General features: G+C 45.8%; 1 protein-coding gene across 1 annotated transcript; it reads right to left on the reverse strand.

Annotated features, from left to right (window-relative positions):
- Positions 1 to 7,540: 7,540 nt before the first annotated feature.
- Positions 7,541 to 12,274, reverse strand: LOC121661343 (IgGFc-binding protein-like). Its single transcript, XM_042021456.1, has 6 exons — positions 11,590 to 12,274; positions 10,795 to 11,368; positions 9,670 to 9,869; positions 8,864 to 9,244; positions 8,334 to 8,620; positions 7,541 to 7,867 (listed from the first exon to the last, which is right to left on the reverse strand). Exons 1-6 carry the CDS (start codon positions 11,659 to 11,661, stop codon positions 7,810 to 7,812), a joined length of 1,572 nt encoding a protein of 523 aa, XP_041877390.1. The 5' UTR covers positions 11,662 to 12,274; the 3' UTR covers positions 7,541 to 7,809.
- Between the last annotated feature and the right edge of the window lie 19 nt (positions 12,275 to 12,293).

Genomic DNA, 12,293 nt, shown 5'->3' on the forward strand with positions numbered 1-12,293 from the left:
TTTTCTCTGGCTCAGGGTTTTACCAGCCTCCTGAGGGTGATGGTCTGGTGGTGCTCAGAGGTTCCTGGTCCAAATCACAAAGAAAATTGCACATATTTCAAAGAGAGAGAAAAATTGTTGGTACGCACAGGACAAGGATAATGGTTTGACTTTCATGACGCATGTGTTAAAGAAATGGTCATTTCCTCCTGCAGGGTCAAAAGGGCAGTTGAAAGAATGTGTGGTTTGCTTCTCTGGAGAGATTGGATATTCATCAACCTGCCAGACATGGCCATGGACTCAAACCCAGTCATTCTGAGCCATGGGAGCCATGCTTGTGTCTCCAGCTTGGGGCAAATATGAGTCAGTTTAGCTTAGGTTGCTCCTCTTTTTATCACTTCTCTATCACATGTGCCATGCCATGCAAAATCCCAGAGGCTAATCCAGCCCACTTTCTCACCACACCTCAGCAATCCCTGGCCCCTTTCCCCCTTCCATTTCCATGCTTAACAAGGCTGTACCACCTGCTGTACGAGTGAGCCATGGGCATCTGTTTTGCCTCACAGTGTCTGGGCTGGAGCTTGATATCATTCCAACAGATGTGTGCCATGAATGTCAGAGCCATTGGAGCACACGGGGTATTTCAGAGTCCATGATGCATGAGAAAGTGTCCTTTTGTCCTGCCCCAGTGACACTGCTCTTCTGCTAGCATTGAGGCAGGTGTTCCTGGGCATGTGGTGGGAGCAGCCCTTTCATCCCCCCCTGCCTCATGCCTTGGTTTCCCCCTGCAGCACCTGATTTAGCCTTCAGAAAGGGCTTAGGCTTTATAATCATGGTGGAATGACTCTTTCCTGGGAGAAACATTTGAATATTCTAATGAGCCACAATGGACTCCTGCTTGAACTGCCCCGTTGCTGTAATTTCGTTTGTTGCTTAACTCTTCCTGTGTGAAGAATGAAACCTACATCAGTTGATCACTGATGCTGTATACATTTTCCTTTACCAGTGTGTGTTTGCTGCTGTTGTTTGTTGGACCATGTGGCTCTACTGAGGAATTCTGTGGCTTTTCTTTGGGTGGCTTCTCTTCTTTTCCCCACTGCCTGAAGCGGGTGTCCTTGTTTCACTCAACAGAAAGGCAGTTTTTCCTTAGCAGAATTAATGCTGATTTATTTTTAGCAGGCCAGGAAGGCATTAAGCATTAAGCAGGCCCCTGAAGCATTTCTGGAGGGACTAACAGGACAGTGATTCATTTTCTGCATCTGTCAGCAGTAGGGTCACCTGTGGTTTTGCATTGACTTGCCCTTTCATGGCACTTCTAATCTCATTAAGGGTGATAAGATATGAATATAATTTACCATGTGGATTTACCATGAATATCACTCTTTCTGGATTAAAAAAAAAAAAAAAAAGGCAAGCATTTTCTTGCCCTTTTTCAGAAGATTTTACCTTTCTGTTTTCATTACCTGTGACCTTTCTGGGAGAATGAAGATTTTTTTTATTCCTTTTTTGTAGATTTCCCTCTTAGTCATATTAAGACCTTTCTTAAACATTTTCAGACATGAAGAAAATCTTGTATGTCCATAAATCCAGTTATGTCATATTATACAGCCCTCATAGTCACAGTGCTACTTGGGCAGAGAAAAGCAGCTGAGAGACCATAACACAAAGTTTTTTACTTGAAAGATTCTGCAAAAGTATTCTGATTAATATGACATAATAATCTCATATGGTTTAAATTAAATCTACTGAGCAGTGTTGCTCTGCCAAAAAGGTACCTTTTATCTGTCTATATTCTCCTCTGAGAATAGCTGTACAGGGCTGTAGTGCCTGTTTGCCATCAGACAATTGTTTTAATTATACCCAGTTTTAATTGTATTGGCTTTACAGCTGCATGGCTTTTGTGTTTCTGTTGTAATAGGTGTGTGAATCACCCTCTGCATCAGGCAGACAGACAGATCCTCATTTCCTTTACCTTGCAGAAGCAGTAAAACATGTAGACTGGCACAGAAACACAATTCCTCCTCCCACTTCCCTTTGATTACAGAAAAATGGGTGAGGCATAGTTCAGTGCTCTGAGAAATAATTGTAAGCAAGCAAATAAAAAGTATCTATACACATTTATTTTGCTATACTGTGGGAGTAGAGAGAGAGACAGGTGAGGTTATGGCTGCAAGATCCTCTCCTAGCGCTCCCAAATTGAAGGTTTATCTCCACAGGTTTTGGATTTGTGACTGAATCAAGTCCTATATGATTTGCTATGGATCCAGGACTGCCAAAATTACTCCAAGGGTGGTTCAGAATCAACTGGTAGCAAAAGAAGTTTATATTGTTTTCCTCCCTTGGTGATTCATAACTCCTGCCCTCTGAGGAAAAGGAGAAGTGCAGAAGAGACACTTCTGTGCTGGGCAAAGGAAGGCATTTACAAGTTATCAGTGATTATTACATTTTTCCCAGATATCAGGCCCTCCCAGAGGGATACAGCCTGTAATATCTCTTAACACCTGCTTGGTGCAGCCAAAACACAACAAAAAACCCTTAGGAACTGGGCATTTAAACCAGCCCCAGAGGTGCTTGTGCCCTTGGTGATAGTAGAGTTGCAAGGTCGTGTATATCTGCATAAAATATACTGAGAGGGGTTTCCATGACAGAACATCAGAACATTGATTTAGAAGCTTCAGGGGACATCTTCCCTGCAGTGAAAGCCAAGCTAAAAGTGTGACTTGTTTTGAGAGATATTCCCACTTCTCTAGCTCCTCCTTTCTTCACTGCATTTAGGGCCTGAGAAGCTGAAGTTCATCTTCAGAGGTCTGGTTGGTGCAAGCTCTCCTGGTGCTTTGCATTTGTATTCCAGCAGTTCTCCACACCTTTCCTCTGCTGTATTCCATGCCTCTTATCTTTCCATCCTCCTCCACAATTCATCAGTGGAAAAGGACACTTTTGGGTTTTTGTTTTTTTAATTAAGAGGCATAGCTCCTTCCTTGCACAGCCAGCTCCACTCCTGCTTCACCAGGACAGTGAGGCAGTCATTGAACTTTTCTGCACTGACTCCATTGCCTGCGTTGGTGCTGGATTTATAATTCCTAGCTCTGCTGTCTGAGGACATTATTGAACAACTTCGACAAAGAGCGTGAGAGTGCTTCCCAAAACGGTGTGAGACTTTGTAAACACAATAGGATTACAACCTCAGCCTCACTCTATGCCTTGCCAGCTCACTGCCATGCCAGGGCTGGAGGCAGAGGCAGAAGGAGGCTTGCTGGCAGATAGCAGGAAGGATGCAGTCATGGAAAGCAGGTGTTTTTGGCAAGTGATCAGAGTTTACTCACACAGCACAGTTTCATCATAATTTTGTTGGACTAAAAGCTTCTCCTGTTTCTGAGTCAGCTGGCATCAAAGCCTGCTCCCAATTCTTGTAGTTATTTGCAATATGGCGACTGGGCAAGGCACCACTATCACAATACTATCTCAGCTCTGAAGGGGTTGAGTTTTAGCAGTGCCAAATCACAGTGATATATGGGGCAGTATCATTGTTTTCTCTCTTTTCCATGGTCTGGCCTTATCTTGTTCCATCCAGCTCAGTTACACCTTTACACCTGCTCCTCTTTCCCAGAGCTGGATCAGTATTATGAACAATATTATGTAATCTTATAGATTGCGTCCACTTTCATAGACAGGAGTTTTACAAAGCCACATCTAAACATGTAGGTTTATTTCGCAGAAAGAAAATATCTTTGGTAATTTTACTGTGGAATTTGTAGGCAGAAAATTACTGCAGAAGTGACCCAGTCTCTGAGACTGGAGCTAGGTTTACTCCTGGGCCCTTTCAATTCCAAAAGGGAAGTCACTTGCTTAGTTTAAGTAAAAAAGTTCTCCATGAGGGGGGAAAAATTCTCTGTGGTTTAGAAGTAATCTTCATTGGTTTTGCTTGTGGAAATACTCTGAAAGTAGACCACATGCCTTGTGCCATGGCACAAGGGTACGAACTGGAGGTACCCAGTGCTTCTGCTGGGACTCTGCTCTCCCCCGGCACAGGGAGGGTGTGTGGAACCATCAAATATAAAAGATCACTGACAAATTGAGACCCCAGCCAAGAATCTTGAATCCCAGAGAAAAACACAGGCCTGTGACAAATTAGGAGTCCAAAAATCAGGGTGGAATGTGTGGCTGCCCCATCCCTGGAAGTGTCCAAGGCCAGGCTGGAGGGGGCTTGGATCAACCTGGTTTTCCTGGTAGTGGAAGGTATCCCTCCCTGCCCATGGCAGGGAGTGGGGCTGGATGGGCTTTAAGGTCCCTTCCAACCCAAACCATTCCGTGACTCTGTGATTCTATGTGCCACCTCCTGCGTGCTGCCATCATTTTCACCACCGCTCCCTGGCTGATGGAGCTATGGATATATCTGTTGACAAATACAGGGAGAGAAGGTGATACTAATTTGCAACTACCTATTTAATTTTTTTTCCCTAAATTAAGTTTGTCTGACAAATAGGTAGATGAAAAGGTTGATCACATTATAGATCCTCTGTGAGAAAATGTGAGATTCACACATTTTGCTTTATATTTTTGTGCTTTATTATCAAAGCTGCACTTCCACTTTCCCACAAGGTTTTCAGTGGAAGCTTAAGGTGGCATTTTTAATTTACTGAAAGTTTAAATTATTGGGGTGCAACTAAGGAGTAAATTAAATTGTGGCCTTGCAGCCAAAGCTAGTGCATGATCTTAAAAAAAAAAGAATTAAAATGTTGATGCTTGCAGGCAAAAGAAAAGAAAAACAACAAAACAAAGGGAGACTTGTTTGTTTGTTTTAATTGGAGGCATTTTCTCAGACTGCTGATGTTGGGGCAGAAACTAACTGCATTTTGTCTTTGATGTAGAAACAACTGGCTGTACTTTTGAGCTAGAGAGCTTTTCCTCCTGGAAAACTGCTGGAGGATATTTGGCTTGAACAGGTGGCAAAACACCACGTGGAATGTGTACGCTCTGGATGGTCTTATTTTAAGGGAATCTTCTTTTTTTAAAAAAAATTAAATGAGGATTTTATTTTATTCTCTTAATGATTTTAAAGCAACAGCTTTTATTCTCCAAGAGACTTGGACATCTTTTGTGACTGTGTTATAAAAATACTTGAAGCAGAATAAATTATCAAATAAGGATGATTTAAGAGTTAACATCAATCCCTGCGTGTCAATGGAGTTTTTCTCCATTAAAACGCAGGAAAAGTTAAATGCATTTGTCTCTGAGGAAAAGACAGAATATTGATCAACCTTTGATTTATTGCAATTGATCTCTTACAACATGACAACCTAAAAGGGCTTCCAAGACATCCTCCACAATCAAGGTGTTCCAGGGCTCAGAAACCATCATAAATAGATGACTGAAAAACCTTTAATAGTTGAAAAAAATTAAGAACAAAATAAAATAAAATAAAGTCAGACCACGAGCATGCTTTAAAAAAAAATACCTTTCACATGCTGAGCTCATAGTGAAGGAGGCAAGAACTCTCATTGCAAACTGTGAGGATGTTCATTCTTGACTCAGAAAACCATTAAAAAACCCTCTCAAAGGTTTTGTGTCACACAAAAATCAAACAAAAACCCCAACTGCGATAATAATGGTTGAATATTGATTGAATATGGGAATATTTGAGTAACATAATATTTGAAATATGCCAGTTGAGTTTTGTCTCCCAGTGCTCCCAGGGCTTCCAGTGCCTGGCAGAGATGCTGGACCCTCTCCTTAGCCTCCTCCCCCCCCCTTGGGGGATCCCAAAACCCCTCCACCACACCTGCAATACACAAACCCCCATTCCCAAACCCCTTTCCCAACTGCTCCCATCCCCAAGACCTTCCTTTCACTTTGGGTCACACCAAAAGACCTCACACACCTCCCACCACCTTGGGGCACCCTCCTCCCCCAGACAATCCCCAATCACATGACTGTCTCCTTGAAAATTACCTGCACACCAACTTTTCCCAGTTTTTACCCAAAAAATGCATCTACTACCCACAAAATGCCAGATTTTGAGGGGGAAAATGGCAAAAAAATTGGTTAAAAACCTTTATGCTTATTTTTGCAGCTTTTATTTCAGAAGAATTCCAAGGGCTTTTTGCTGGACCCAAGTTGTTGTGAAAATATCTGGGAATTCTGCCAGGTCCTCTCATATTTCTGGGAATTTTGGATCCCACTGCCAAGGTTTTAGTATTTGTTATTATTTTTGAGGTGAGAACTTGGAGATTTGGGGACTTCCCAAGGCAGGGTAGGCGACATCAGATATCCTGCTCCCATGGAGGTAAATGAGACGGAATTGGGAGTCCCCACCCCACAGTCTTGGTGGTCAAGAATCCAGGTGGGAATGGGGAAGAAACAGGGAAAAAGAGGTGGGGAGGGAGTGAGGGGTGATTCAGCATGGACAGGGGAGACTGGGGAGCGAGGGGCTCAGTGTTGGGAACAGTGCCCCAAGCACTGGGGTCACAATGCCCTGAACTTTGGGGTTACAACACCTCAAAATTGGGGGTCATATTGCCCCACGCTTTTGGGTCTCATTGTCCGAAACTTTGGGGTCACACTGCCCCCCATTTTGGGGTCAAAATGTCCCACAATTGGGGACCACAATGCACCACACTTAGGGGTCATGATATCCTATGCTTTGGGGTTAAAGGGCCCCCCACGTGGGGTTCAGAGTGCCCCACACTTATGGGTAACAGCACCCCACATTTATTGTCACATTGTCCTACATTTTGGGGTCACAGTGCCTCACACTTTGGGGTCAAAGAGCCCTACACGTGGGGGTCACATTGACCCACTCTTTGGGGTTGCAATGTCCCTCACTTGGAGGTCACAATGCCACACATTTAAGGGCTACAGTGCCTCACACTTTGGGGGCAAAACACCACATATTTTGGGGTCAGAATGCCCTACACTTTGAGGTCATAGTGCCACACGCTCTTGGGTCACATTCTCCCACACTTTGCTGTCAAGATACCTCACACTTGGGGGTCACAGTGTGCCATACTTTGGGGTCATGGTGTGCCACACTTTGAGGTCAAACACTCCACACTTTGGGGTCACAGTGACTCACATATGGGGGCCTCAATATCTCACACCTGGGGGTCACAGTGACCCACATTTTGGGGTCACAATGCCCCACATTTTGGGGTAAAAACACTTGGGGACCATATCACCCCACACTTAGGTGTCATAGTGTACCACTCTTTGGAATCACATTACACCACACTTTGGGGTCAAACATACCACACTTAGGGGTCACAGTGCTACACAATTTTTGGTTTCATGGCCCCAAAATTTGCAGTCAAAACACCGCACGCTTGGGGTTGTGATGTGTCACACTTGGGGGTCATGGTGTTACAATTTAGGGGTCACAGTGTCCTGGACTTTGGGGTCAGGAGGCCACATACTCTGGAGCTGCAATGCCCCACAGAGGGGTCCCAGTGGCCCACACTTGGGGGCCACGTTGACCCGCATTTAGGGGTAAGATATCCCTACCCTTTGGGATAATGACCCCCCAATTTACAAATCAGCAAATAAACCTCAAATTCACACCCCCAAAAAGCCTTTAGAAGCATTTATTGATATGAAGAGGCCATTGTATCAAAACTAGCCCTTGGCACGATCGTTTTTATATGGGAAAAAACATTGGGGTTTGGATCTTTTTGACCTGAATTTGATATATTGTTGGATTCTAGGGGGTGGATGGGACATCAGGGCATTAGGATCCACACAGAGTTAATCCATTTGGGAAAAATCCAGGAAAATTTCATGGATTTGAGGCAAAATCCAGAATTTTCCCATATTTGGGGGAGTTTGAGGTGGATCCACCTACGGGACGGGATATACAGGAGCATCAGCTTCTTGACGGATCTGGTGGGAGATGTGGCTGGAAGAAAGAGAAATGCATCATTTTGGGCAGAAATGGGTCCGTTTTGGGCAAATATGGGGAAGTATTAAGCAAAGTGGATTGTTAATATGCAAATAATGGGTCATTTTTACGCAAAAGTGGGTCAGCATTATGCGTAATGGCCTGATTTTGGGGAAAATGGCCAATTTTGGGGAAAAAATGGTATTTACTATGCAGAATGGCTGATTGTTGAGAAAAATGTCTCATTATTGGGCAAAAAAAGGCCCCTTATAATGAAAGATGGCTCATTTTTTGGCAAAGCAGTCGCTTACCCGGCTCGTTCCCACAGGATCCTGCCTCAGTCACTGCGGATGAAACCAAAGAAACTGGAAAATTCCTTCCAGGATCTGCCCAGCCCCTCCCCCACTGATATTATTGCCAAATATCTGTGTGGAAAAACAAAATTTTCTTGGATTTGGGGGTAAGTAAATTAGGAATCACTCACCATCCAGCAAAATCCCGGGATTTCCACATGTCCACCACTTCTCCAACACTCCGGGCATCACGTCCATCCGGAAGCTTCAAGTCATCTCTGGGATTTCCGTTGAAATTCCCACAGGGGGCACAGAGACGGGAGGCCAGGCCTGAGGTCACAGTGATGGTTGCCTCCCCGTCCTGGGTGATGATGACAGACATCCCAGAGCGGTGGGTGATTGTGACATTCCCACGGGACGATGTCACAGTGACAGAGTCAGAGATGGTGGTGGGGGGCTGGGTGAAGAGGCCATTGACCTGGGAAAATTACAGAAAATTACGAGACACATGATAAAAAACCCATTTGTTCTAGAGCAAAGGGCTCTAGCTTGGCTAGAGCCAAAATCACTCTTTTTTTTTGCAAAAATGGCTCATTATGGAGCAAATTCGCTCCACATCAGACAAAGTAGCTCACTACCAGGCAAAATCTAGAGAGATTTTTGCCCAAATCTCTCTAGATTGACATAAACCACCCAAAACCCCCTCACCTGCCCCACTCACCCACACCTCCATGTTGCCGTTGACGCTGACAACGCCCTCACGGACGAAGACGATGGCAGCTGTGGCCGCAGGGACATTTGTGTCACGACAGTTGCTGACCTCCATCACCACCTTGAACCAATCTGGCGCCTCCTCATCGCAGAGGGCTGACACCTTGTAGGTGCCACTGGCCAACAGGGGCCCGGCGATGCCATCAAAGGTGGTCAAGGTGGCTCCAGGCATGACCCGGCAGTGGCCTTCACTCCTGGCACACACCTGTGCCCCATCACGGGTGACGCACACCTGGTCCTGGGGACACTGTGTGTCCCGGCACACCAGTCCCTGTGATGGGTGACAGTGGCATTCCTTGGAGCAGTTGTTGAAGGTGACAATCTCACCTGCCTGGAACAGGAAATAACGCAGGTTTTAAGCCCCATCTCCCAAGTTTTGGGGGAATTTCCCAACTTCCAAGGGGGAAAATCCTAGAGAGTGAGAAATTCAGGTGGATTTGGGGGACTTTGGGCAACTCAACCAGTTCATGGTAACTTTTTCCCTGCTAATCACAAATTTTTCCTGTTATTTGTCCTTTTTCACCATTAATTGTTCCTTTTCCCTCATTAATTATTAATTCACTTTTCCAGGCTACTCCCTTGCTAATTGCCCTTTTTTTTCCCTGCTGATTGTCCTTTTTGCTGTTAATTGCCCTTTTTTCCCCCCCCAAACCCTCTGGGACTTTCTAGATGGGGCAGCCCAACCCCCAATCTGATTCCCAGCAAAATAAGTCCACCAATCCCAAGCCTCAGATGTCACCCGCCCTGTCACCTTACCTTGAAGTAGCGTCCCCTGTGGAGGCAGCCGCAGCGCTCGGGTGACACGCAGGTGTCCCCATCGAAGACAAACCCCTCGTCACACTGACACCCCTCAAAGCACCCCCAGGTGCAGGGGGCAGGGCCCACGAGAGCAGCACAGGTGAGGTCACAGGTGCGAGTGCAGAGCTCGTAGTGGCTGTTTGGGGGGCAGGACAGTGCTGGGGAAAAAGGGAAAAAACAGCATTGTTGGGACAATTCCACAGTTGTGAGGGATTATTTTTCAAAATGGGAGGCTTTTATTTGTTTTAGTTTATTAGTTATTAGTTTTGGCATTTTCATAAAAACTGGGGTTTTTTTCTTCTCAAAATTGGGTTGTGTTTTTTTAAGTTTGAGGTCACCATTCCTAATTGGCATTATTCCTCCATAGTGGAGTGTTTTCAGTAAAATGTTATTCATTTTACCAAAATTGGGTAGTTTCTTCAAAAATGTTGGGGTTTTTTTCATGAAATTTGAGCTTTTTTCCAAAATTGGAAGGGTTTTAGCAAAATTGGAAGTCTTTCTGCAAATTTTTTTCAAAACGGAAGGGTGTTTTACGAAATTAGAGGAAAGAAGTTCAAAGTTGGAAGCAATTTTTCAAAATTTGATTATTTTTCAAAATGGTAAGCAATTTTTTCAGATTTTGAGGCTTTTTTCACAATTGGAAGGTTTTAATCAAAGTTGAGGGAGAACTTCCAAATTTTAAAGGAATTTTTGAGTAATGGGAGGATGTTTTTTTCAAAACAGAGGGGAATTTTTCTAAAATTTGAGTGAATTCTTTCAAAAATCGAAGGCTTTTTTGTTATCTGAATTTTTTTTTCACTTTTTAAAGGTTTTTTTAATATTGGATGACTTTTCCTAAAATTTGAAGGAATTTTTTGCAAAACATGAAGATTTTTTTGAAACTCAAGGGAACTTTTTCAAAATGTGAGGGAACATTTTCTAAAATGAGAAAAATTTTCCTTAGCTGGGGGAAGTTCTCTCAAAAACTAATTTTCCCAATCTTGAGGGATTTTTTTTCCCAAAATTTTAGGGTTTTTTTTCTAGGAGAAAATATGGCTTTTGAGGGAGACAGGACCCAGAGTGAGGAACTTCTTCCTGGCTTACGGCAGAAGTCCTTTGTCCTCCACGCTTCAACTGTAGCACCAGCGGCCTGGCAAGCAGCGGCGTACGCCTGTAGCGCATGGCACAAGGCAGTGTGGTCCCCTCTGGCAGCACAGACGTCATGAATGCAGTGGGTGAAATACTCCACAGGGCTGACACGCGGGTGGCACCCCCGGAACGGCCCTTCTGCGTCACGGATGATGCCACAGGATCCGTTCCTGCCATATGTCACCTCACTGGCAACATCACACCTGCTGCACACGCCGTTGTCACAGCCATCAGTGCATGCTCTGTCCTTCTCTGGAACCTTCCAGGAGGTGACAAATTCCTGAGTGGTTCCTGCCAGCACCCCGTTGGGCAGCCGGAAGTCGTCACTGGGGTCCCCGTCATAGTCACCGCCCAAGCCGCACAGCCGGCCACGGTAGACGTTGGGGACAGTGATGAGGAGGAAGGTGGCTGTGTTGTACAGAATGCGGACTCCTGCGGCAGTGTGGAGGATGATGTTATTCCCCTCTTGGCCAATGCGGAGGTTCTTGTTCTCTGTCACCAGTGGGAGGGTGTACCGCTCCGAGTCCACCTGGAATGGGGACAGGGTGACACGTGTAACACGCAATATAGAGTCACCACACCCACTCCATGGTGACAGTGTAGATGTGGAGGGAAACACCCACCCTCCTTATAATCATGGCATTACCATGGGAATCACCGGATCCCCTCCGCAGTTGACACTGTACCCACGGATGGACACCACCACCCTCTTCATCATCACCACATCACTGTGGGGGTCTCCAGACTTACCGTCACCTCCCACCTCCGTCCCCGCTCCATGGTGACGGTGTACCCATGGATGGATACCACCACCCTCTTCATCAACACTGGGTCACCGTGACTGCCTGCCTCATGCTCCACCAACACCGTGAAGTTGACCAATCGTCGTGCCGGCTCGCACACCCGTGCCAGGACATAGGTGCAGGATCCCGGGATATTAAAGGTGCGTCCATCAAAGGTGACATAGTGGGGGTCTCCCGACACAACCAACCGGCCATAACCGGTGGGGTGACATCCCAACACGCCATCTTCCACCCGGCACTCCTCGTGGGCACCACAGAACGCCTCCTGGCAAGTCACTGTACCGTTGGTCCTGCAGTGGCAGCGTTCCCGGCATGCGGGGTAAAACTCAGTGTCCTTCTGATAGTAGTGACCAAGGTACTCACAGCCACACTCGGAGTGGGGGACACAGTCGGAGCCGCTGAGGACATAACCGGTGTTGCAGAAACAGCCCTCAGAGCAAGGAGATGTGGAACAGGAAGAGGGGACGGAGGGGGTGTGGCAGGTGGGCTGGCAGGGGCTCCCACAGAGCTCATAGTGGGAGTGAGGGGGGCAGGAAAGAGCTGGAGAAAAAAACAGAAGAAAAGAGGGAGTGAGGGGAATATCCGAAGGGAAGGGGAGTCCCTCAAGGAAGGTAGGAAGAAAGGAGGGATGGAGGAAGGGAGGGCATGAAA

This window comes from Corvus kubaryi, unplaced genomic scaffold, assembly GCF_017639235.1.
Source record: "Corvus kubaryi isolate FWS band 111438036 unplaced genomic scaffold, C.kubaryi_AGA036_p1.0 37148, whole genome shotgun sequence".
Taxonomy (NCBI): Eukaryota; Metazoa; Chordata; class Aves; order Passeriformes; family Corvidae; genus Corvus; species Corvus kubaryi.

Coding starts and splice junctions, on each gene's coding strand:
- LOC121661343 (XM_042021456.1), bottom strand. CDS start 11,661: ATGAAGAGGGTGGTGGTATCCATCCATGGGTACACCGTCACCATGGAG. Junction 11,369..11,589: donor GACGGAGGTGGGAGGTGACG/GTAAGTCTGGAG, acceptor TCCCCATTCCAG/GTGGACTCGGAGCGGTACAC. Junction 9,870..10,794: donor GAGGACAAAGGACTTCTGCC/GTAAGCCAGGAA, acceptor CTTTTTCCCCAG/CACTGTCCTGCCCCCCAAAC.